Source organism: Musa acuminata, chromosome BXJ3-8, assembly GCF_036884655.1.
Source record: "Musa acuminata AAA Group cultivar baxijiao chromosome BXJ3-8, Cavendish_Baxijiao_AAA, whole genome shotgun sequence".
Lineage (NCBI taxonomy): Eukaryota > Viridiplantae > Streptophyta > Magnoliopsida > Zingiberales > Musaceae > Musa > Musa acuminata.
Genome location: NC_088356.1, coordinates 1983020 through 2006305, shown reverse-complemented (window position 1 = coordinate 2006305; position 23286 = coordinate 1983020). Strand labels below are relative to the sequence as shown.

At 41.0% G+C, this 23286-nt stretch overlaps 4 protein-coding genes across 10 annotated transcripts; 2 read left to right on the top strand and 2 right to left on the bottom strand.

Annotated features, from left to right (window-relative positions):
* The first annotated feature begins 613 nt into the window (after positions 1-613).
* On the top strand, positions 614-7029 carry LOC135645059 (diaminopimelate epimerase, chloroplastic-like). Of its 2 annotated transcripts, XM_065163114.1 has the most exons (10): positions 628-960; positions 1055-1222; positions 1493-1563; positions 2244-2301; positions 3728-3907; positions 5071-5155; positions 5685-5744; positions 5876-5949; positions 6064-6150; positions 6475-7029. In XM_065163114.1, the coding sequence occupies exons 1-10, from the start codon at positions 703-705 to the stop codon at positions 6511-6513; spliced, it is 1080 nt and encodes a 359-aa protein (XP_065019186.1). In that variant the 5' UTR covers positions 628-702; the 3' UTR covers positions 6514-7029. The 2 variants fall into 2 exon arrangements, with proteins under 2 accessions (XP_065019187.1, XP_065019186.1); XM_065163115.1 differs by lacking the exon at positions 6475-7029 and having other exon boundaries at positions 614-960; positions 6064-6321.
* On the bottom strand, positions 6850-8058 carry LOC103994012 (myb-related protein MYBAS2). Its single transcript, XM_009414264.3, has 3 exons — positions 7792-8058; positions 7578-7707; positions 6850-7493 (listed from the first exon to the last, which is right to left on the bottom strand). Exons 1-3 carry the CDS (start codon positions 7925-7927, stop codon positions 7043-7045), a joined length of 717 nt encoding a protein of 238 aa, XP_009412539.2. The 5' UTR covers positions 7928-8058; the 3' UTR covers positions 6850-7042.
* Positions 7815-16781, top strand: LOC103994013 (protein ALP1-like). Of its 3 annotated transcripts, none has more exons than XM_065163113.1 (6): positions 7815-7953; positions 8075-8545; positions 8637-8762; positions 8840-9339; positions 9444-10067; positions 15296-16781. In XM_065163113.1, exons 5-6 carry the CDS (start codon positions 9944-9946, stop codon positions 16330-16332), a joined length of 1161 nt encoding a protein of 386 aa, XP_065019185.1. In that variant the 5' UTR covers positions 7815-7953; positions 8075-8545; positions 8637-8762; positions 8840-9339; positions 9444-9943; the 3' UTR covers positions 16333-16781. The 3 variants fall into 3 exon arrangements, with proteins under 3 accessions (XP_065019185.1, XP_065019184.1, XP_009412541.2); XM_065163112.1 differs by having other exon boundaries at positions 8075-8557; XM_009414266.3 differs by having other exon boundaries at positions 8075-8762.
* Positions 16782-18375: 1594 nt separating this feature from the next.
* LOC103994014 (ras-related protein RABE1c) lies at positions 18376-22701 on the bottom strand. 4 transcript variants are annotated; one of them, XM_065163117.1, is made up of 10 exons: positions 22362-22701; positions 22212-22264; positions 21421-21559; positions 19829-19901; positions 19607-19707; positions 19423-19488; positions 19235-19332; positions 19064-19126; positions 18880-18972; positions 18376-18796 (listed from the first exon to the last, which is right to left on the bottom strand). In XM_065163117.1, the coding sequence occupies exons 3-10, from the start codon at positions 21452-21454 to the stop codon at positions 18713-18715; spliced, it is 612 nt and encodes a 203-aa protein (XP_065019189.1). In that variant the 5' UTR covers positions 21455-21559; positions 22212-22264; positions 22362-22701; the 3' UTR covers positions 18376-18712. The 4 variants fall into 4 exon arrangements, with proteins under 4 accessions (XP_065019189.1, XP_065019188.1, XP_065019191.1 ...); XM_065163116.1 differs by having other exon boundaries at positions 22212-22701; XM_065163119.1 differs by lacking the exon at positions 21421-21559 and having other exon boundaries at positions 22362-22462.
* Positions 22702-23286: the final 585 nt, after the last annotated feature.

Genomic DNA, 23286 nt, shown 5'->3' with positions numbered 1-23286 from the left:
TAATGAGATTAATTGAGATGATTGATGGTAGAGTTGACATTAGTTCAGAATAAGATGGATACTTAAAAAATATTTTCTGAACAGTTTGAGAAATATTTTTTGCACTTAAAAAAAGATTTCAAGAATATTTTTATTTATAAATTAAATTATTTAGTGATTTAATTTTTATATTTTTTATTCTAATATTACAAAATCTTGATTGGATCTCACAAGTCGAATTATGATAGGAGATGAATATTCCTCGAGTTTTCTCAATAAATATCATAACATCAATCTGTTTAGAATTATACAATCAAATCTTAAGCCACTTTCATTATATATATATATATATATATATATATATATATATATATATATATATATATATATATATATATATATATATATATATATATATATATATATATATATATATATATATATATATATATATATGATTTCTCTTCAGAAATTAATATATATACATTTTAGGAAAAAAATGCCAAACTCAATTGTAGAAAAGAGACGTTAGTATCGAATACCAGTGGATCCAATGGGTTGCTATCGAATACAAGTCCGACCCAAACCCAACTCAATCACATTTCACTTCGGTCTTCGGTCTATAGTCAACGTGGTCCGACTACGACCCTATTCCCTTCCCCCGTTTAAAACCCTCGCCTCCTCGCCGGCCCGAGCGGCGGCGACTGCAGTACGAGTGGCTCAATGGCTGCCTCCATCTCCCTTACACAGTCATTTCGCCTTCGCGATCCCCTCGTCGCCGCTCACCCCTTCCGCCTCGCCTCGCCGTTCCGATTTGGAAGGTCCTTCCCCCTCTCCCGAAACCTTAGTTCTCGCTCGCCCTCGGCCTCCATGAGTGTCCAGGCCCCCAAGAAATCCCCCGATGTCAAGTTCCTCGATCGTAGGGAGTCTGGCATCCTTCATTTCGTCAAGTACCAAGGCCTCGGCAACGATTTCATTTTGGTATCCGATGATCATCCCCCTTTTTCTTTAATCAATTTGTTAGGGGTTCAGTCCCTCTTTAATGATGTTTGATGGAAACCATATGGCCAAATAGGTGGACAATAGGAATTCTTCCGAGCCTAAGGTGACGCCGGAGCAGGCCGTGAAGCTGTGCGATCGGAATATTGGCGTTGGTGCTGATGGCGTCATCTTCGTGTTGCCAGGGGTCAGTGATACTGATTACACCATGAGGATCTTTAACTCGGACGGCAGCGAACCGGAGGTATCCTGCTCTTTTGGAGACTCTCCTAACTTTCCTTAATAAAGCCTTTCAAAAGTTCGTAATAACTATTGTGATAAGAGATTGAACAATCTGCATATTTTTTTTATAACTAGTCATTATAAATATTTTTTGTGATCAAAATTTGATTCAAGAAAAGAAAATTTGGATGGAAGATAAATGTACTCTATGGAGTAATATTTAGTGGCAGTATGTAGTATGACTTTTTTATGCCAGCGGATCTTGATCATTCAACCGTTTGTGTGTCTTCAGATGTGCGGGAATGGAATTCGTTGCCTTGCTCGATTCATTACTGAGCTTGAAAACCTACATGGGATGCAAAGGTGCAGTTATCTATACCTTCCTCTATACTTATGCTTTATTGTCCTAAATCATAAGTCCATGATACCCAACAATAAAACAAGATAATCACTAGCCTTCTAAACCAAGACATACTTCCTCTCATTCCCAACATGGGACTACACTGGTGCATCACATCTAGTGTCATAAATGATGTGTTGCCTCCAAAAATAACAGAAGTTTATGTTAGAATTGGATAATTAGAGGTGGAGAAACCCTGGTGGAAGACAAAGTATTTGACCAAGACATGTAATCTTTTATGAATTTTACCTTAGTCATAAAGGATATTACCTGGCCATCATTTAGGATGCATGTATTAGGCACCCTTATGCATTGCACAACATATATTTTAGATTCATACAGTGCTGATGGGTATATTACTTTTAAGCAAAGCATGCCAATGATAACAGCTTCTCTAAAGTTTCCTAATGGAACATGATGGCTGTCACTGGTTTCTGCAGTTCCTATCCTATCTTTTATGTTTGATACCACTATTTTAAAATATGTAGCTTGGATGTTTTGTTTATCTTTTCCTGAGCAGATTTACCTATGATATGGTATTGATAATCTTCTAAGGGTATATAATTTTCTTTGATGTGTGCATTATTGTCTGTTGTATACAAGTTCTATATGCCTAATTTTGGCTGTTATTTACATCTTGCAGTTTTAGGATTCACACTGGTGCTGGTTTAATAGTTCCTGAAATCCAAAGTGATGGAAAGGTATGTTCAAGATTGAAGTTGCAAGCTTTTTCGTCTGGCACACTGATCTGTATGCTTCTAACTTTTTCTCGTGTCATGAAGTACAACATTAGTGGCTGTTATTTCATGGGTCTTCACCATACTAGCTGAAAAGCAGTTTTCCTTCTCAAAATTTAGCCTCCTAGGTTTGTCTCCTGGTACTTTCCTTTTAATGAGAAATTCAGAATCATCCATTTAGGCTCTGTGGGGACATGGGGGAGCTATTCTTGACTTGGTGATCTAACCCATGTGAAACTTACCCACGTGCACAGGTGAAACCTTGCTGGTAAACAAATGTAGGATTGTGGAGCTCACTGGGCATTTAGGATCTTGGTTGGTGGATTAGAAGAAAATCAAAACAATAATAAGGATTTAATGAGAAAGAGAACAGCCCATTTGCTAAATGTGATACTTAGTGTGACTTAATGTTTTAATTAGGATTGTCTGAGTCCAATTATGGCTTGTTGTTTAAGAATTAGTTTTTGCTTTTGTGGCCAAAACTTTTCTGTATGCTGATAAATTATTTCTATATAGGGAAGTTATATGTGGACTGGATACCAATCTTTTCTTTAGATATTTTTCTCAGTTGACATCTGTGTTAATTTTTCTCCAAAGGCTAGCAGTTCCTCAGCATGTGTTTTCTTGTGGGTCTTCCTTAGTGTTGGTTTTATTTTCTTCTTTCCCCAATTTATTCAATGATCGAATATCAGTTGCATCAACTATTTCTTGCATGAAAAAGCATGATAAGATAACACTGATCCTTATAAGTTTAATTTACTGCATACAGATTATATTAAGTGTTTCTAGATGTTCTATGGCAGCATTATATTGAGAATTACTTTATACATGTTTAATTGCACAGGCATCTGTGTTTTTGTTTCTGCATTTTGCAATCTTGTATGTACATGTGACTATTATCGTCTTCCAACGGTAGATATTTTCTTTTTCAAAGAACATAATGTTTTGTAGCTTACATTGCCTCATAAAGTTTTGGTTTGTCTCTTTTTTACGGAATCCCATTTGATTAGTCCTGCATTCAGACATCATTCTTAAACATGGTGATATAATTTCCTCTTGAAAACTTCAATTATTCTAGGTGGAAATTCTGTGACCTATCCTACTGTATCTTTTATTAAGACTCTGGTTGGGAGATTAATTAAATTCTACTTGTAGTAAATGAGTGCCATTGAGTGCCCATGATGATCATGTGTGTTGGTCGTGTGTGGACTTTATATTTGCATATTCTGGACACCATTTTGGATTTCTTAGCACAATAATCTAACAGCTTTCAGCTCTCTTTCTTTCAAATCCTTTTTGCAGTTTTTAGATGCTTAAATAATTGACTACTGTCTGGTCATGCACATCAAAGTTTGGGCTGAGGTTTATTTTATGGTGTCTGTTCTTTCAGGTAAAGGTAGATATGGGTCAGCCTATCCTTCATGCACCAGACATTCCTACTACGATTCCAGCAAACAAGGATGGGTCTGTCATTAAAGCTGAACTTGTGGTCGATGGCATATCATGGAACGTGACATGTGTTAGCATGGGCAATCCACATTGTGTAACTTTTGGTTCAAAAAAATGCGAGGTAACTTTTTGGGGGATATGCCACTGCTTAGCTGAACTTTTACACCTGGTAGCATGGAATTGTTGGACATATGCACCTTTACTTAGGTGAATCATAGAAGTCTTACCAATTCTGTATATGTATTTAGCTTTCTTTAAAATTTTGTGAACCCAGGAAGAACACCCATAATGTGGCTGGCTGGGTTCACCTTTGAACTTCAGAGATGAAAGTTAGTTCCTTACATCAAATCTTGCCGCCTCCCTCTTCCTCTAGAATCTCCTTAGTCTAGGGGAATCAAAGGTGCCAGACAAGATTAAGAGGGAACAGAGGTTGCCTTGTAAAAGTTGGAAAGATTTTCGAAAGTCAGGGGCGACAGATGCCAGAAAGGATACAATATGTTGGTATGGTTACAGTTTCAGTAACTACATTTAGTAAAGAAATGATATCAGGGAGGTAACTTTTGAACTACGCAATTAAATTGAAAAGAACAGAAATAAGCTAGAAGATTAAGAATAATATTTGTAGAACTCATAAGCAAATGCCTATTTAGGCCAACCTTTGTGGGTCTTCTACCCTCAGCTTGTCCTGACGACTAAAAGAGTTTCCTGATAAGTTCTCCCAACTCTTGACCATGACTGAGAGTACTCTGTATTAGTCCAGCTTTCTTTTTCAACTTCATTGTTCTCCATTGTTTCAACATTTTCCATCGAACTCAGTTTAATTAGATTGACCCACACGTGATGTCACGTGGATATCATTTATCGAGGCTGTTATGGATATGATACAAAATACATTACAAAGAGGGTTATTGTACTCTTGAATGAATGCTTGTTATCTAAATTCATATTTGAGAAGCGAACTGGCGGTAATGTTTTGTTTGACCAGGGTGGATTGAAGTGCTTTTGGTACTTGGATGACCATAGTAAAGAAATATATTAAATCATATTTAATCCATTTCAGTCTTAAAATGATATGTGACTGTTTCTAATCTTTTTTTGTTATTATTTAAATGTTCTATAGTTGGACGGTTTCTTATTTCACTAATAAGTTATCATTATAAGTAATATTTAGCATGAACTATAAATTTAGAATTTAAACATCTTGCTTGATGCATGCCTGCGGTGTTTCTTTTGATATGAATTGCTAAAACTAACTAAAAAAAGTCTCATTCTATACCTGGGCAGGCTCTGCATGTGGATGACATAAAATTGGAAGATATTGGTCCAAAGTTTGAGCACCATGAAATGTTCCCTTCTCGAACTAATACAGGTTCATCATCTTTTATTTTTTGGTATAAACTTGTCAAATTAAATGTTTTGGAGTTTCGAGAATCTTTGGTGGCAGTGAATTTTGTAACTTAGTTAATATAGCCTCTTATTGCCAGTTAAATATCCTACTGTGATCTCTTCCTGTCAACCTCTAGTAGTTTTAACTTATTGCCAGTAAAATATTCTACTGTGATCTTCTTTACTTCTGAAAAAAACCTGTTCTTTCCTACACCTGTCTCTCTCTCTCTCTCTCTCTCTCTCTCTCTCTCTACTTTTCTCTTTCTTTCTCTCTTGATTTGCTTTTGACCAAGATTTTTATTTCCATGCAAATTTAGTTAATTGATGTCTGTAAATCTACATGATTATGTTAGTTATTTTGTATCGTCAGTGCTTTACTTCATCGTGCATTAATTATCTAAATTTCAAGTTCCCATATAAACTCTTGGCATCTGGCTTAGATGTTCTTAGGAGGATCCATTATTATTTTTGTAATTTGGACTGATTTCTTTCTTCTTTTTTTTTCTATATAGAATTTGTGCAAGTCATTTCTCGTTCACACCTAAAAATGCGAGTGTGGGAGCGTGGTGCAGGTATGGACAATAATATTTTTGCAAAAACTCTGTGTTAAAATAGTTATCCCTGGAGATTGTGATCTTTAATAACGAGCACATTTAATTCCAAAATAAATCAGCCTTGTTATGGAAATATTTACAAATCGCAGGAGCAACTCTAGCCTGTGGCACTGGAGCTTGTGCAGTTGTTGTTGCAGCAGTTCTTGAAGGTCACACCGAAAGGGTACGCTTGACATTATACGTTTTTTGCCCCTTGCTATTTCTCTTTAGGTTGATACCTGTATGAATAATTAAATTGATACTTACATATATGTGTGCTATATTTTGTGCAAAGCAGCACTGCATCGTTGAATTGCCGGGTGGGCCATTAGAGATCGAATGGAGGGAGGAGGACAACCATGTCTACATGACAGGTCCTGCAGAGGTAGTGTTTTACGGATATGTTCCCCTCTGAAGAGATTACGAATGATTCCTTTGAAGAATACTTGTGGTTTTATTTGGATCATTGACTCTATTTTCATGAACTGTGGAGATGTTTACTTGAATTTACACGTGCAACTAATATATATAATTCAAGAAGTACACTTTATTGTTAGACCTGAAATGAAAGAGGAATCTGATGTCGTGACGGGCCTCGGCTTGCAATTGTTTTATAATCGGATAATTATTAGAAAAATTATCCTTTGATGTTATGTTGAATATTTCTTGTGACTTTAGAAAGATGATCACTTGTTCAAAATGCTTGCAGGAATTGAAGATGAGAACTTGCATAGGTGTTTTCTTATGAACTGTATGATCACTTATTTAACATGTTTCGAAGCCCACATGCAAAGGACTTGGATTGTTCCCCTGTATGATTCAGGTCGTCTATGGTTCCGAAAGTTGGATGAATGAGCTATAGATCAAAGTGGCTTGGATGGGTTGTAGAGCACCACCACCTGTCCAAGTGGCAAGCCAAGCATGTATCAACATCACCTACTGAGAGTCTGTCACAAAGTGGACTGTGCTTTCCCCCTTTTTGTGTTATTGGGACACTAGAAGAGCATCAAACTTACGGAACTCATCGAGGAGAATCTGGCGGTGGAGGATGGAGGACAAAGGCAAACTTACGGTACTCATCGAGTAGAATCTGGAATTCCAATCCTTTTATGGATTATGGCATTGGGGGCCTTCGCACTATCCTACAGTACAATTCCATCCGATGGAGGCTGCGATCGTTTATTATCTTCTTATTCTACTACTACTGTGATGTGTCTCGGAGAACAGATTAAGAAAAATATGGATCCGATGCATGGTTAAACCTCGTGTGATGGTAGTCATAAACCAAATGCTGCACCGTTGAGCTCCTCCTCCTCATCCGTCTTCCACAGCGAGGCAGTGCAGCATTCCCACATAGGAGGAGACGGCATCGACGAGGGCCATGCAGTAGTAGTACTCTCCCTGCAATCATCGAAACTTCGTCCGTCGATTGGTTCGGGCACGGCCATCTCGTTCCACGCCTGATCCATGGAGCACCAATCCGCACCCTGGCTGTCCTCATCGAGCCCCAGACTCATGCAGCTGCTACTGAGCTGACAACCCGCCGCAGCCTCCGCTCGCGGTTCACTTCCAATCGGGAAATCATCAGCAGGCGACGTCGACGTCGTCGTCCTCGAAGGCGAGAAGCTTCTCTTCTCTTCTTGTGCCCTCTTCCTCATGTGAGTCCTCCAGTAGTTCTTGATCTCGTTATCCGTGCGGCCGGGAAGCTTACGTGCGATTCGAGACCACCTGAGTTGGTGCAGACAGAAGCTACGATGATCAAAGACCTGATTCACGGTAGTGACGAGGAGCTACGGAAAAGGCGTGTACCACCTGTTTCCCCAGCGAGAATGGAGCTCGAGAATGAGGCACTCTTCTTGGGGGGTCATGCGGCCGTGTTTGAGACTGGGGTGCAGGTAATTAACCCACCGCATCCGGCAACTCTTTCCCGTTCTGTTGAGACCTGCAACAACATCAGACGACACACAGCATCAACCGCAAGCTTCCACCATTCTCCGATCCATCACCTGATGAGTGGGCCACCGACCTGAGACTTTGGCTATGAAATCCCAACGACGTTCACCGAACAAGGCCGCAAACCATGCCAGTTGCAGGTCCTCCTGCTCCGTCCACGGTCCCCTTCGCATCTCCTCCTTCACCATCACCATTCTCCCCGCGCACATATATGTCTATTACGGAGGCCCTTCAGGTATCGCCGCTCTTCCTCTGCTTCGTTTCTCCTCGCTGTTTTATATTTATTTATAGGCGATGTTCGTCCTTCACTGCGCCAAAATGCCTCGCAAACATTCGGCTTTCTTTGTCATAATTAGATCATAATAGCAACGACTAAAAGCACGGAGAGGATGAGATATGGTGGAGCTCACTGTGTGGTGCTCCTCTTCGTTGGTGAGGCATGCACACAGCTCATCCGTAGTTCTGATTCGGTAGCCGACGCTGGTACGGCTAACCCTTCGTCGCCGGCTGGGGCCCACGGAGTGGGACCCCGAGAGCAGAAATAGAAAGAAAAGGCCAAGGTTCTTGACATGTCGACATGGTGGTGCTTATCGCTATCCTGTTCCTCACTAACGTTCTCGCCTTGTCCTCCTGCCTGCTGGGTTTCACGGCGACGCCTCTAGTTGCCGGTGTCATCGATGGCTCTGCGGAAACATCAACCCGACGTGGTCTCTCCCGTCCTGCTGTGGGCGTGGCAGGTTGCACTTTGTCTCGGTCAGTGGGTGGGTGATATTTCATGTCAAGGATCACCATCGAGTGCCTCTTTGATCCAATCTAGTCTCCTCCGGGTACACCCCAAGGTCATATTAATGCCTTGTTGCATCCCACATCTTGTCGACTGGAGATATCAAGATATTTTCCTCATCGTCTTTTGATCAGATCCACAGCAATCCAGCGGCGAGTCATTGGCACGCCATTGCGTTGACCCCAACAAGTATACAATAGACTGGTGCGGAACCCAAAGCAGGCGCGCCATGGATTATTCTGAGAGCTAATCTCAATTTGGTACGGAGGCCTGACCATCTGGATTTGGTTCCTTGCTTCAGTTTGCGTGCTGTTCATGAATGCAGAGGCCTGTGCAGGGGACCACCTCCTTCCTCAACTTTTACGCCCATTTAAGATGGACAGGTTCCTGGACGCTGAAGCCAAGCTCGAGGATGCACACATTGGCCGACTCAGACAGAGAAAGAGACTGTCATAGATTTGGCATTTATACCTCCCTTTCAATCACTGGTTCTACTTCGGGCTTGAATGGCAATGCAGAAGGGCCATCCTTCGGATGTGCTTAAGTAGAGGGTCTCACAGTTTTCCGCCACGGGAAACTGCTTCTATCATTGCCGGATCATACACAGACCTGCGATCAAACACCTGCAGGACATTGTCGTCAAACAAGATTTCCCACTGGGCATACGATAGGATGGTGAGCGCATAAGATCCATTAAATGAAGCCCATGGGCCGCCAGCCGCGTGCCGCAACTATTTGTCCGAGCCGCCGAACAGGAGACAGGAAGCACCGCGAGTCGTCGTCCGACACGCACACGACTTGTCGGCTTCCTGAATGAATCCCTTGCGTGTCACGCAGGTAACGGCCCGTAGAAGCCTTCGATCACATGAGCCAAGACATTAACTTGTTTAACCGTCAGATCAAATGGGCTTGCCGATGATGGGTTTCGATTCTTGTGACAGGGGCGTGAAGTGGCTCGGTCTTCTCGAGGTCGCAACGCACCGAAGCCCCGTTCGCAACGCCTGACTCCATATTTGGTGGCTGCACCGCCCCATGACAAGAAATCCTCATTAGATACTGCTTTGCTGCTGCTCTCGACCCTCATCATCCATGGAAACATTGTGTTGTGCATGCCATGGAAGCAACAGCAGAAGCAGCGGCATTCTCTCCCCTACTAACCTTTTCCCTCTGCCGCTCTCTCCCTCTCTTCTTTCCTGCTCTGTATACTAGCCTTGCATGCCCGCGCTAGGCACCCTTCGCTGCTACCCGCATCCTGTCCCCACTCAGAGAGATCTGCTTTGTCTTTCTCCTCTCCTCTTCGCTCTTCTCCTGAGGAGCCCGGTGACCTGTCTCTCTCTGTCTTACTCTGTATCTTCCTTTCTCCAGTTCAAGATTTCTTTGGTGTGCGCTGATCCTTCTCGGTGAGCTCTGGAATCCGGTTTGGGGTGGTAGAGTCGTGATCATGGGCCCCGTTAGAGGGTTCAAGAAGAGGAAGAGGGGGAAGACAAACGTAGCGGCCTCCGCGTCGACGGCGGCGGGGCAGGGTGGCGATGATTGGTGGGTTGACTTCTCAAGAAGGATTACAGGTGCCTCCCTTTCTTCCTTCTTGTTCTGCTTTGCTCTCGTTTGTTATGGTCATTTTCTATTTCGTGGGATCGGTGGTCTCGAATGGGCAAGCTTTTCTTGTATGAGTTTGATCGCAGTCGATGGGTCTCGTAGTCTTCGGCTTGTTAGATTGGGTTTCTCGAGTGCCTCTGGTAATGCATAAGGGCCCGAATTAGAATCTTGATCCTCTTCCAGTAATTGTAATGCATCAATATCATCTTGATTAAGGAGTAACAATGGTTAACATCTAGTACGAGAACACCTTCCGATTGGGGATGCTGGATGTCGATGAAGGTCATGTTCTTGGAGTGAGATGCTTCTTTTTGGCAATAATGTCGACCCTCAAGATATATCAATCATCAAGGCATTTCGTGTTGTCAATAGTGGATTCATATCTATGATTTGGTTCTTTTTATGGAGTTTATGAAATCAAGAAAGGGGATGTCTTTAGAGTGATATTCCTGCTCTAATTGTCGGCTTATTATGTAATGCGAATGGTTGCTACCATAAAACACTCAATGTAGCAAATGATAATGCCTGAACACATGCTTGTTACAATATCTCAAATCTTAGAGGTGAATGTTAGACTGCTCGACTGATGAACAAACTAGGAATATCTTGTTTTGTTTGCATTATCGCAAAATCTACATCAGATGACAATTTCTTGATCTATTGTGTGGATGCTATGATCTCCGTGAAGCATGAGGAATTTGGTTTAGGGTTTCTTGTAATCATGGATTTATTTTATTTTTTTACATCGTGAAATCCTCAAAGTATGAGAACCAAACAACAGTAAATAGAAAGAAAAGGATTGATTGAAATTTGCCCTAAGGTGCTAGGACTAGTCTCGTAAAGAAAATAAAAAACAATAGCAAGTGATCATCTTTCAATGACTTATTAACATGCCATATTAAAACAAGAAAAATTGAAATTAGAAGTGTGACAAAAAAAAAAAAAACCAAAGTGTTCAGATGCTTTCAACACATTTACCTTGAAGAAACACTTTAGAAAAACTTGCAAAAACCGATACCAACTGCTAGGCACTGGGTGCTGTATTCCGGGTATCATGAAGTACTTGTGCTGTGAACGAGCATCAAATGATGACACTCCTCTAATTATTAAGCTTTACATTTAGCAACTCATATCTGAAATTCTACCATCTCAACTGCAGCAAGCAGAAAACTCCACTGTTCAATTTGAGTAGTCTGTGCTACGATTCAAGGTCTTGTGCTGTAGCACATGGCATTTTCTCTATCTCTACATAATTTGGAATCATCTTGATGCCAATATCATGCTTGAATCCAAGAAATTACAAATATTTTTCATGTTACAAACTTTTTGTATAAGCTTCTAAATATAGAGATAATGCCACTAACAAAGCTTTTACTTCTCTTAGTTCGCAATATTTGTATCCTAAAGTACTTCACAACTAATGAGCACCAAATAGAGACTTCTTTGGCTCCACACTCTTCCCTTTCTATTTAGCAAAATGTCGATAAACTAGTTTTGGGCAGTTTATTAAACCGTGCTTCCGAGAAAAGAACAAGTTATGGAAAACTGATACATAGAGGTTGATGGAGTGATTATCAGTGATGCCTTGGTCAACCCGACTTAATCCTAGGTTGTGTGCGCAAAAGTCCGAAGGCGATTTGGGTGTCCGCCGATAAATCGACCTGCAAGAAGACCTGTGTTTGGTTGGGTGTCCGACTCGGTCCCTTCAACGCTCAAGTTAGGGCCGAAGTGGAAAGTGGAGTCACGGGTGAACAATAATTGACCTGGGTAACAGTAAATTGATGGGCCTTTATAATAGGTTGGACTCAAGGGAATATTTTATGGTATGGGCTGGATATTCCCTCCTGGGTTTACTATTGTTGTTGGGCCTAGGTGATTGCCACATCATTCGAGTCCCGCTCGATAGGCTGAGCTGGATGCCATGTGGCGAGCTGTGACTAGGGGGTGAGTTTTCTCCCTATCAGAGGTGTTGTTGGCTTGTGGTGGATTTTTTATAATTCCTCTTTCTCAAGACCATCTTGCATTATAGTGGCCTCTTTCGTTTGGAAGTAGAGAGTAATTTGGTTATGAAAATGTTAAGAAAATCCTTTCATGATGATATAAAAGGAGTTGGTGTTATCTTACTAGATATTGTAGTTGCTTGAATATGCTATAATGACTAGCAACCTCCCTAACGGTCTAAAAAACTGCCCAATATTTTGATCTTCTTCCACCAACAACACTTGGGTCTAAAAGGATTTCATGATGGATGTGAGGGTTTAGATTTTTTTTTAATGTCATATTATTGTCCATATTCAATGGATTTAACTAGAGGGAGCAAAAAATGTACTAAAGAACTGTCCAACAGTTTTTTGCATTTTCCAAGGGTTGTCTTTCCAGAAGGAGAGAAGACAAGTAAATCTGTAGATAATCATGGAACGATAAAATATCTTCAGCAACTTCTCTAGTGGTCGAAATGGCTTATCTGTTAGAGGCATCCATGTGCTAAGCGAGATATGCACTAAGTAGTTAAATCACTGGTGAGGCGAGGCGAGGCAAGGCCCGAGCATCTCGCTTCATTTCCAGGCAGTGGGCTTCAAAGAGGTGTCTCCTGGGCGCTCGTTTGAGCCAAGGCGTTGGGCGCTTCGGGCGAGCGCCCGGGTTAAACCAAGCGATCGAACCAGCGTTTTAGGTCTGGTTCGGTCTTCGGTGCTTTAGTTGGTTCAATCGAACCAACTAAAGCACCGATATCAGCCTTCTTCTCTCGACTTCCCAATCCTAACCCTGCTCGTCGTTGCCGCTCCCGCTGCTGTTGCTTGTTGCTACCGCTGCCACTGCCACTGTCGCCACTCCCGCTGCTTGCTGCTACCGTTGTCGCCGCTCCCGCTGTCGTTGCTCGCTGCTACCACTGCCACTATCGTCGCTCGCCGCTCCCGCTCCCGTTGTCGCTCCCGCTCTCGCCGCTACTCGACGCTACCGTTGCCGCTGCCACTATCACCGCTCGTCGCTCCCGCTCTCGCTGCTACCGCTGCCACTATTGTTGCTCGTCGCTTCCGTTCTCACTGTCGCTTCTCGCTGCTACCACTACCGCTACCTCTGCCACTGTCACCGCTCGCCTCTCCCGCTCCTGTTCCCGTTGTCGTTGCTCGCCGCTACCTCTTCTCACATTGACTTGATAATATACTGTTAACAGTATATTAACGGTATACTGTTAACTGTATACTAGTAACAATATTTTTTTTATTTATTAGATTAATATTATATTATTTTGATTTTAATACTGTTAATTTTTAATTATTTAAAATTATTGTTATTGTTTTGAATTTTGAGATTTTTTGTTAATGTGATATTGTGATTTTATAATATTTTTTAATTTAATATCATATTTTTTATTTAAATAATTATATTTATTAACTATATTATATAATTTTATATTTTAGCGCCTCGTTTCGCTCGGGCGAGAACCTCGGGCGTTTTTGGACCTTGGTGCCTAGCGCTTTTTAAATCACTGGAATATTCTCAAAATTTGGATTTGGAAATGGCTCCCTGCAATTTGCCTTAGAATGCTGCTGCATATTTTGTTTTTGCTTGTGAAGATTGCTTGACTGCGTTTAGTTGATACTTTGTTTTATTTTGTTGCTAAATGAGCATTGTTTATTTATCATAAACATTTCGATTAATAGTTGATAGCTGAGTGATAGCCATACGATGGCTGTTGGTATTTATTGGAGGTATAGACAGAGAGCTTTAAGTATTTCTCATGTAGTTTCATTGTACAACTTCAGTAAAGAAAGAATTTATATTTTTACTTGCTAGAAATAATGATCATATTGGTATATGTCAACGATTAACTTCTGGTTGAATGTTGACTCTATTAGATTTCTTGAACACTGTAGCTAACCCTGTCACTTATCCGAAAGTTTCAAGCAAATGGAACTATTAGATATTACGAACTCACATAGATTTTGTCTGATTTCATCAACACAATAGCAAGCATTCAGTACATCTTCTTGTCGTACATGATTTTCTTCTTGATCACCAAAAGTCATGGTCAAGTTAGGATTTATTTTGTTCACAATTATCAAGTTATTAACCATACAAAGAGCTGTGCAGTTTACTATGATAAAATTTCCAAGTATATTACCATGGAGTGAATTACTTAGAAATGTGCCAATGGCCTCTACATGATCTTTATCATTAAAATTTTTTTTCCCATCCAGTCAAAGCAAATTTGCAGTTGTCTTTTCATACTAAATGCATGTAGTCTTGCTCATCCTAACAGCAACATGTGTCAGATACTACATGAGGAACTTGCTAGATATCCAATCCCAAAAGAGGCAATGCTAACATATGTCAAGTAGAGTATTCCTCATAATTGAACCACTAAATTATTGAGATCAGCTTGCAACTATTAGTTTCAACATAGAGGGAATATCAGTTGCAGAACTCCTGAAATAGCATGTAACAATATATTGATTGATATTGCAAATTGAACATATGGGTTTGAACTGAAGGGAGCTTTTGTGTAGCCTAAAGTACTTTGTGTTGTGTCTTTTCTCATGGGCTACATCACTACTCATTATGATTAGTCGACACTAGCATGTATAGTTGTTTTCTGTATAAGCTATATATATATATATATATATATATATATATATATATATATATATATATATTTATTTATTTATTTATTGAAGTTACTTTTCGATATTGGCTTAAAAGTGCTAAAATCTAAGGACCATTATTTCTAACTGTTCTAGTCATCTGACTTGTCATGTCAGTATTTCAAATGATGTACAATTGCCTACTATTACTTCTGCAAGACTGGTGATTCTGATAGCCATTTCTAATAGATTACAGAAGTTATTGTTTGGACATCAGAAACTAATCTGACTTACTAGTAGTATGTGGGCATGCTTGATTTCAGTCGATGGGATATACTTCAGATGTGAAAGGCAAGCTATCCTCTTGGCAAGTTCTGTATGAATTTTAAAAAGCAAACTGCCTCTGCTTACATATTATAATGGATAATAAAATGCATTATTTTTTACTCTGTGGAGAGGTAAAACTGATAGTTCCTTTCCAAAGCAATTCATGGACATGCATTTATCGATGAATTGACAAGCAGCTTTAAAATGCTATTTTATGATGCTTATGAGATATTCTCGAACCATTCTTCATGAGTGCAGTGAACATTTTCCATTCTTGATGCTTCCAGGACACTTATCTGAAGAACCAAGAAAATTTGAGTCGGTTTTCAAGATATCAAGGAAAACATTCGACTACATATGCTCATTGGTCAGGGATGACTTGATGGGAAAAACATCAAATTTTGCTTTTGCGGATGGCAAATTTCTGTCTGTAGAAGATCAAGTTGCTGTTGCTTTGAGAAGATTAAGCTCTGGTGAGTCACTATTGAATGTTGGAGTATCATTTGGGATGAACCAGTCAACTGTCGCCCAAGTGACATGGCGGTTTGTGGAAGCTATGGAAGAGAGAGCTCTCCACCATCTCAAATGGCCAACCACTCAAGAGATGAAAGACATTAAGTCCAAGTTTGAAAAGATCTGGGGTTTGCCAAACTGTTGTGGTGTCATTGATGCAACCCACATTATGATGTGCCTATCTACAGTAGACTCTTCCAGTAAAATATGGGTTGACCATGAGAATAACCACAGCATGGTGTTGCAGGCTATCATTGACCCTGATATGAGGTTCCGAGATATAGTCACCGGCTGGCCCGGGAGAATGAATGAGTTGCCAGTGTTACGCAGCTCAGGCTTCTTTAAAATGTGTGAGAAAGGCGCAAGGCTGGATGGAGACACGGTGGAGATTCCCAAAGGTTTAGAATTGAGGGAATACATAATTGGAGACTCAGACTTCCCCCTTCTTCCATGGCTTCTCACTCCCTACCAGGGGAAGGATCTTTCGGATGCGAAAACCGAGTTCAATAAAAGACTTTCTGCGGCCGGGGTGGTGGCACAGAGGGCATTGGCAAGGCTGAAGGCTATGTGGAAGATCATTCAGGGGGTGATGTGGAGACCTGACAAACATAGACTGCCAAGAATAATTCTCGTCTGCTGCTTGCTGCAGAACATAATAATCGACTTGGATGATGAAGTGAGACATGAGATGCCCTGGTCTCATGAACATGACACAAGTTACAAGCAGCAACTCTGCGACATGGCCGACGATAATGGAGTCACACTGCGAGATCAATTGTCCCAGTATCTGTCTTGTAGATTGCCACCTTGAGGTGATCGTTGAACTGCTTTCTTTCTCTCTGACCGTATGCCCAACAAAGGGTATTGATAGACGTCTATCGAACAGCGTTTGTTTTTCTTTCATCGGATTCGATGGCCAAGAGGCAGTTTGTTTGTGTGTGTCAAGTATATTGCCTCTTCCAAATGAGACTTCCGGGATGAGCTAGAGATCTCCATTTGCAGACCGACAAGAAGGGAACAGCCCTTAAGTTTTGTAGGAGGGTATGCTGAACCTAAGATCGATTGGCAATTAGCAGGGAACAGTTCTCAGTCCTATTCACAGTTGACAGAAAACCTAAGAGCAACTCTACATTTGCCGAAAAGAAAGACTCATTACATTAGTTTCTATTTCTGTGAAATCCTAATGCATTCAGTCTCTGTTTCTTGACGATTATGATGACAATCTGCAGGTTGATGATAAATAATGGATTCTGACTCCTACAGCATCCTTTTCTCACTTAGTATTGTGCCTGAACTGTTAATTATACATGTTGAAGTCAAATCATCCTCACATGGAAGGAACAATGACACCATGTCTTCCATCCGGTAGGTCAGAATGGAGAGGGATGGGTTGGCTTGCTTAGAGGACATATGCAGTGTCTTGCAGAATGCATCATGACCGAGTGATGTTGTTATGTTTTACAGGTGTTACAGCCACACGCGTAGCTGCCTTGCCGTTTCTTTCTTTTCCATATAAAGCAATACGACGTTGACTTGCCCAGCAACGGGGAATGTAGATTCTGCCAAGCTTGCTATTCTTTCTTATCTTTTTGAGCTGCTGTTAGGATGCGGTGCAACAGTTGGGTACTAAACCATTGTTCTCCTATTTCAGTCTGTGCACTTTAGTCTGTCTTCAAGAACAGATCGATGGGCGCTGACCAAAGTTTTGACACTTGATCCAGAACATGGAAGAAGTCACAAGAAACCACCACGGCAACATGGGACGATGACTCTCTTCATACTCATCAACAAGCCTTTACACTCGGAAAGTTTCGTCCAGTATCCAAATCAGGGGTTGCTTCCGTCGTTCATGTGTACGCTCCCCACTTCCTTCTTAAAGAAGTCATCGACGGTGGAGGCAGTCGAACTTGCACCGCAGTTCTGCTGCTGCTGACTTATTCGAACTTTTATGTTGTCAGAGGATAAGTAGTCTTCCGAATCCACGACAGGATAAGAAGGCCACTTTTCGTTCTTCAAGCAAAAGAACACAATCCCTTCATCGTCACCGGATGCCGTTTACGTGTCAACAAGGTCACCCAAAGACCAGCTTATCCAAGCAATGGACACCTACATATACAAGCATCAGTCTCCGGCACCTCCTTATCTCATCACTTGCTCCACTCCGTGCTCGGCAACAACTTCTATCTACTTTACTGGTCGGAAAAGAAGAAAGAAAGCTTCATTTGGTTCCGCAGGGTAGGAGACATGAAGAGGAATAGACTTGGAGGAGGAGGAGGAGGAGGAGAGATGGACAGCCTCAAGTTGGCCCATGTGTTGATGCTTCTATCACGAGGAGGCGGCGGTGGCCGAGTCGAAGAGAAAGAACACATGGCGCAGCCGCCGTCGGGACGGGTGTTCGAGTGCAAGACATGCAGCCGCCGGTTCCCTTCCTTCCAAGCGCTCGGAGGCCACCGAGCGAAACACAAGAAGCCGAGGCCGGTCGGGGACCGCCATGGTCAAACGCAAGTCGGGGCTGCCAAGCCCAGAGTCCACGAGTGCTCCATCTGAGGACTCGAGTTAGCCGTCGGACAGGCCTTCGGAGGCCATATGAGGCGGCACAGGGCCATGACAGAAGGAGTCTCGTGCGTGGGTGGCGTCGATGAGAAGACGCCCCGTGATCGAAGAGGCATGCTTGTGGACTTGAACATGCCCGCCTCTGGAGGATGATACGAAGCTTGCAGATGAGATTTCCATGGTGAATTATTTGAACTGATCTACCATGGTTTTGTAAGTTGCGTCACATGTCAAAGATACTTGAGGCCTTGGCAGGCGTGTTCCTGTTAGCGGTGCCAAAGATAGTTGAGAGAGACCACACGAGCACAAACATTTTGTATTTTATATGGAGGAAAAAACCTTTTGTACTCTTGTGATATTTACCTTGTGTGTAAATATCACACGTTGGTTCTTGGTCAAAAAAAGATTATTAAGGCACCAAATCGAGACAAATTTTGCTACTGTCCGCCATCTTCAGGCTTTTCCGTGTTGCAAGGGTGCAACAAAAGATGAACAAGCAGTAAACAATATCGCTCGAGATTAAACCCACAAGAGCTTCGATCAAATATGGTGTCCATAAATGAACAAATATTATGAGGATTAAAATTACAAGCACCCACCCACCCCGTCAGTTACCTACATCCGATCCCATCATTGTCTCAGGATCCACAGCATGCTGATCTCGGTGCTGCAGTACCTTCAGCAGCTGCTTGGTCTGGTTTGTTAATCTTGATTGTCCGATCCTGATACCAACGAATTAATTAAGCTCCCTCCCTGCCAAGGGTAGGTACATTTCTGTTTTAACATCACAAAGAACTCTTTCTACCTCAGGTTTGTTATTGCTTTCCGCAAGTCTTTGCTTGATATCTCCAGCTATTGAAAAGAAGACCTGTTCCACATTTAGATTTGTCTTTGCACTCTGGAAAATACACAAGTTAATAGGGAGTAGAAAAGTAGAAACCACCACAAAATCATACAAGTCAAAGCAAGCATGAAATATTACTAATTACCGTTTCGAAAAACTTGACTCCATATTCATCAGCAAGTGCTTGTCCCTTTGCAGTCGGCACAGTCTGTAAAAGCACAAGTTTAAACATCTTGTTGGCAGGGGCCTGACCGACCAGAACAACTGGGAGAAAAAATATACAAAACACCAGCTAAGATGGACCAGGGAAACATACCCGTTTGCTCTCATCCATGTCAGCCTTGTTACCGACAAGAATCTTGTTGACATTGTCAGAAGCATGTTGTTCAATGTTGCGGATCCAATTCCTTATGTCTGCATGTCGTGAGAACCCGACACCATGGGGATCAGAACAAAAATTATGTAAACACTAAGCTATATAGATAAAGCGTAGAAGGTGATTACTGTTAAAAGATGACTCATCAGTGACGTCATAAACAAGCAAGATACCCATGGCACCCCGATAGTAAGCTGCAACATAAGAAAAATAGGAAAGTTACTCCAGCAAAACTTTTAAGAAAACAAACCTATATCAAGAGATTCAAGCGGTAAAATACCAAGTTCAAACGAAAAGAACAAAAAGAACTACCAGTTGTTATAGTTCGAAATCGCTCCTGGCCAGCAGTATCCCAAATTTGCAATTTAATCCGTTTGCCATCCAGCTCAATAGTCCTTATCTTAAAATCAATACTGTGTACAGTCCAGGATATTGCAATCAGAGCTAAAACTTGCAGATATTGGGCAACAACAACACTAGTAAATGTCAATAAGAATATGAAAAATAATCTACAGTGCTTGAAACATAACCCACCCGATAGTAGTAATGAAACTTGTCGTGAAGGAGCCATCAGAGAAACGCAAAAGGAGGCAACTCTTCCCAACACCTAGAGAAAAAAGACCCATAAACATCTCAAAGACAAACTCTTGTAAGAACTTTCTTTTATTTCAATGTCAGTTGGTAAGAATGCACTTTGCTAGATATGACTGCATACTTTCTCATTTTCATTCTTTATCTTAGATAATGGAAAATTTAGTGCAAAAATAGTTACAATCAGTTAACTGAATGAATTTAGAGCATGCAATAACAACTGGGTGTTAAGTAACTAAATCGTTTCAACTACCTAAAGTATCAGCAGAGATCTTAAAACAAGTGGGCATTACTACACAGAATAACATTAATCCAAATGGTCAAAAAATTCTGTATATTAGGTCACCTAGTCCTTCTCTGGACAAATGAGTAGAGTGTAATCAACATTATTTAACCTTACCAGATCTCTAATAGCATAAAAAATAAAAATAAAAATCTGTTCATACTTCACATTGCTTTAATGTTTTAATCATTTTATCATATTAGACAGTGACAAACGCTTGGAAGCATATCTTACGTGCCAAGAAAAGTCCTCGTAATCTCCTTGAGCCCTGAGAGACCACTTCAGTTGTAGTCAAACTGATGAACCAAGATTTCAGCCTTCAGGTGCCTTTCCAGGCTACAACTTTAAAATGGCCCTCATTAAACAACCAGAACAACTAACAAGAAGCTCTAACTTATACCGGTTTAGGATACCACTCAGACAAGTACAACAGACCATCAAAAAGTTTCAACAAAACTTGCTAAATCAAGAATCTTGATTTTTTTTTTACCTCAACTGGGGCACCAATAATGTGTATTAGTTTTGACGAAACTTTTAAGTTCCCCTTGAACATGCCCAAACCGCCTGAAACAGTTTTCACTCATTCCAATCATGATCAATATTATCCCTAATTGTTCAATAAAATATACAAATTCTTGTTCCATCCTTTTTTGCAAGTTTGCGCATCCATCTCAACATCCTCTCTTCCATCAATTTCAAAAGGCCCCTCCAGAAATCATATAATACTTTTAACTACTTCAGACTGATCTCCATCCTCTCTTCCATCAAGTTTCAACAATAATCTCTTTGTTGAACAATAGATCCAAGATGTCCAAACACCTCTTGCAATGATGGCCCTTTCAACCACTGTACAAATTTGCTCCTTGTGTCGAATAAACTTTACAACTTCTTACTAATCCCATCTCCTCAATAGAAGCATATAAAATGTCACACGAAAAAGCATACTTGAACATAATGTTTGGAGCAGTTACAATGCATTGCTTAAATATACAATTTTTTAACAAGGGAATGATCATAACAACATATTTACATGACAAAACAGAGACCTATTTAACTTTTAGGATTTGAATAAGTAGAATATGAAAATTGATTCAGCATAGTAAATTTACCACAATTACTCTAATCTTTACTGAATTTTACACCATCTTCATCAAAATTATCATTGTAGATCCTATTTTTCTTTCGGTAAGGAATAGATAGAAAGGATAGCACCAGCAAAAAGATTTATATATATCCAAGTCTCATCAACCACCTATGGGTTTCAAGATTCTGATCACATCTCTCATGCATCGGTCACGAGCACCCAAACTTCGAACATCCAAGGTCCTTGCACTTGCATAATGGACATATACCAGCCAACAAGAAAGAAGAAGATCGTCATGGCTCTCATGCTGTAGACCAAAAGATACGTCTAATATAGTAAGTCTGAAAACTCATCCAATTCCAAACGTGGGTCACAGAAACATAACATCAAGAATTACAAGCTACCAGAAAGATTGGAAACTGCTTCAAATCTGTTGGCATGTCTAGAATATCCACAATAATAAGCATCTCGCATCAAAACATAAACAGACCAATTTACCATACTTTCTTGATCATAAAAAAGGTTTGCAGGTTATACAACAAACTCGATGACAAAGCATCCTACCGGAGAAAGAAAAGGCAAAAAGAAAAAAAAATCGATTATCTTTCTCTTAAGAAATAGTAGAAGAAAGGTGAACGCATTGGAACGTAGGATGGAGCATCAAATGATCGACTTGGGATGCCATACCACAAGAAACCTAGTGCGCTGCGCCAGTCAAAAGTATACGATCCAACAAGATCTAGCTCCCTTATTGTATTCGACACAAGTAAACGAATTTCCCAAGTAAGACATGTTTATCTCAAATGGCTACCGATCCGTAACCTCCGGTAGATCCCTAGAAAACCCTTTTACGACGATTCGTTCCAAACATACCGAAACATCAAATCTAGTATTCCACAAATCAAGAAGAACTTCAATTGCTAACATTCGTCGGAATGAGAGGGAAATGAAACCCTTACCGCTGTCGCCGATCAGAAGAAGCTTGATGAGGTAATCGTGATCGGCCCGTGCTCTAGCAGGTGGAGCGGCCATCGTAATCGCGACAATACCGAAACAAAACAATAATAATAATAATAAAACAACCGATCAAGAAGTCAAGAAACCCTAACCCTTCACCACCGCAGCAGATCCCCCTTCCCTCCCTTCCTCCTGAGGAAGCAGATAACAACCCAACCGGCCGAGACGGAATAACCGAGGAAACTAATCGTGAAAAGGAAGCAGTGAGTGGAAAGAGGAGAAAAGCTTAGGGGAATCCTCTATTCGAAGAGGAAGTAGAAGGCTTTGAGATGGAGAGAGCGAAGAGTGTCGATTGGGAGACGCAGACGGGGAGGGGTCTCTCTCTCTCTCTCTCGCTCTCGCTCTCGCTGTGGCCGTGGGGTCGGCCGTCGAGATAGGAGAAAGAGGAGGTATCGGAAGAGTCAACCGTACCCACGTTATGTTATCTCTCTCTCAGTTCCTTACCTTCGCTTACTACCCACCGTCGACTAAGCCAAGCTTCCTGTGCAAATGTGGGACCCATGAGAATGATCGGAGGCGGCGGGCAGGAAAAGTGTGGTCAATTTATTCCGAACTAATTTAACGGAGGAGCATAAGAAGGGTCAGCATGAATCCATCCATATTTGCCGATATGAGCACGAGATAGGCGACGATTCCAAAATCGACTGTTTCGATTCTTCGATCGACATTAAAAATTAGAATCAATTCGATAAGAATCGATTTGGGAATAAAATTGGAACTAGTGATTTCGATCCGATTCAAATGGGTTCGATTCGGGTCAGTCAAATTTTTTTATTTTTGAAATTAAAAATTAAAAAATAATAATTATAAAATTAAAATTATGAAATCGATGGTCCGAATCAAAATCGGTAATATCATGATGTGTCGACTAGGTGAAAGCTATGTGTCAACTAGATGGAGGCAATGTATCGGATAAGTGTCGATTGGCCGAGGATGAGATGTTGATGGTCGATCCTCATATCATTAAACCCTCGTTATCTTTCGACATATGAAGTAGAGTTAAGACACTCGTAACAT

Excerpts from the sequence above, each read along its gene's own strand:
- LOC135645059 (XM_065163114.1), top strand. The coding sequence starts at position 703 with ATGGCTGCCTCCATCTCCCTTACACAGTCATTTCGCCTTCGCGATCCC. Across the intron at positions 1,223-1,492 it reads CGGACGGCAGCGAACCGGAG|ATGTGCGGGAATGGAATTCG; the intron begins GTATCCTGCTCT and ends GTGTGTCTTCAG. Across the intron at positions 5,745-5,875 it reads AGTGTGGGAGCGTGGTGCAG|GAGCAACTCTAGCCTGTGGC; the intron begins GTATGGACAATA and ends TACAAATCGCAG.
- LOC103994012 (XM_009414264.3), bottom strand. The coding sequence starts at position 7,927 with ATGTGCGCGGGGAGAATGGTGATGGTGAAGGAGGAGATGCGAAGGGGA. Across the intron at positions 7,708-7,791 it reads TTTCATAGCCAAAGTCTCAG|GTCTCAACAGAACGGGAAAG; the intron begins GTCGGTGGCCCA and ends ATGTTGTTGCAG. Across the intron at positions 7,494-7,577 it reads CATTCTCGCTGGGGAAACAG|GTGGTCTCGAATCGCACGTA; the intron begins GTGGTACACGCC and ends GCACCAACTCAG.
- LOC103994013 (XM_065163113.1), top strand. The coding sequence starts at position 9,944 with ATGGGCCCCGTTAGAGGGTTCAAGAAGAGGAAGAGGGGGAAGACAAAC. Across the intron at positions 10,068-15,295 it reads CTTCTCAAGAAGGATTACAG|GACACTTATCTGAAGAACCA; the intron begins GTGCCTCCCTTT and ends TGATGCTTCCAG.
- LOC103994014 (XM_009414268.3), bottom strand. The coding sequence starts at position 22,284 with ATGGCCGCTCCACCTGCTAGAGCACGGGCCGATCACGATTACCTCATC. Across the intron at positions 19,127-19,234 it reads ACATGGATGAGAGCAAACGG|ACTGTGCCGACTGCAAAGGG; the intron begins GTATGTTTCCCT and ends GTGCTTTTACAG. Across the intron at positions 18,973-19,063 it reads GAGTCAAGTTTTTCGAAACG|AGTGCAAAGACAAATCTAAA; the intron begins GTAATTAGTAAT and ends TGTATTTTCCAG.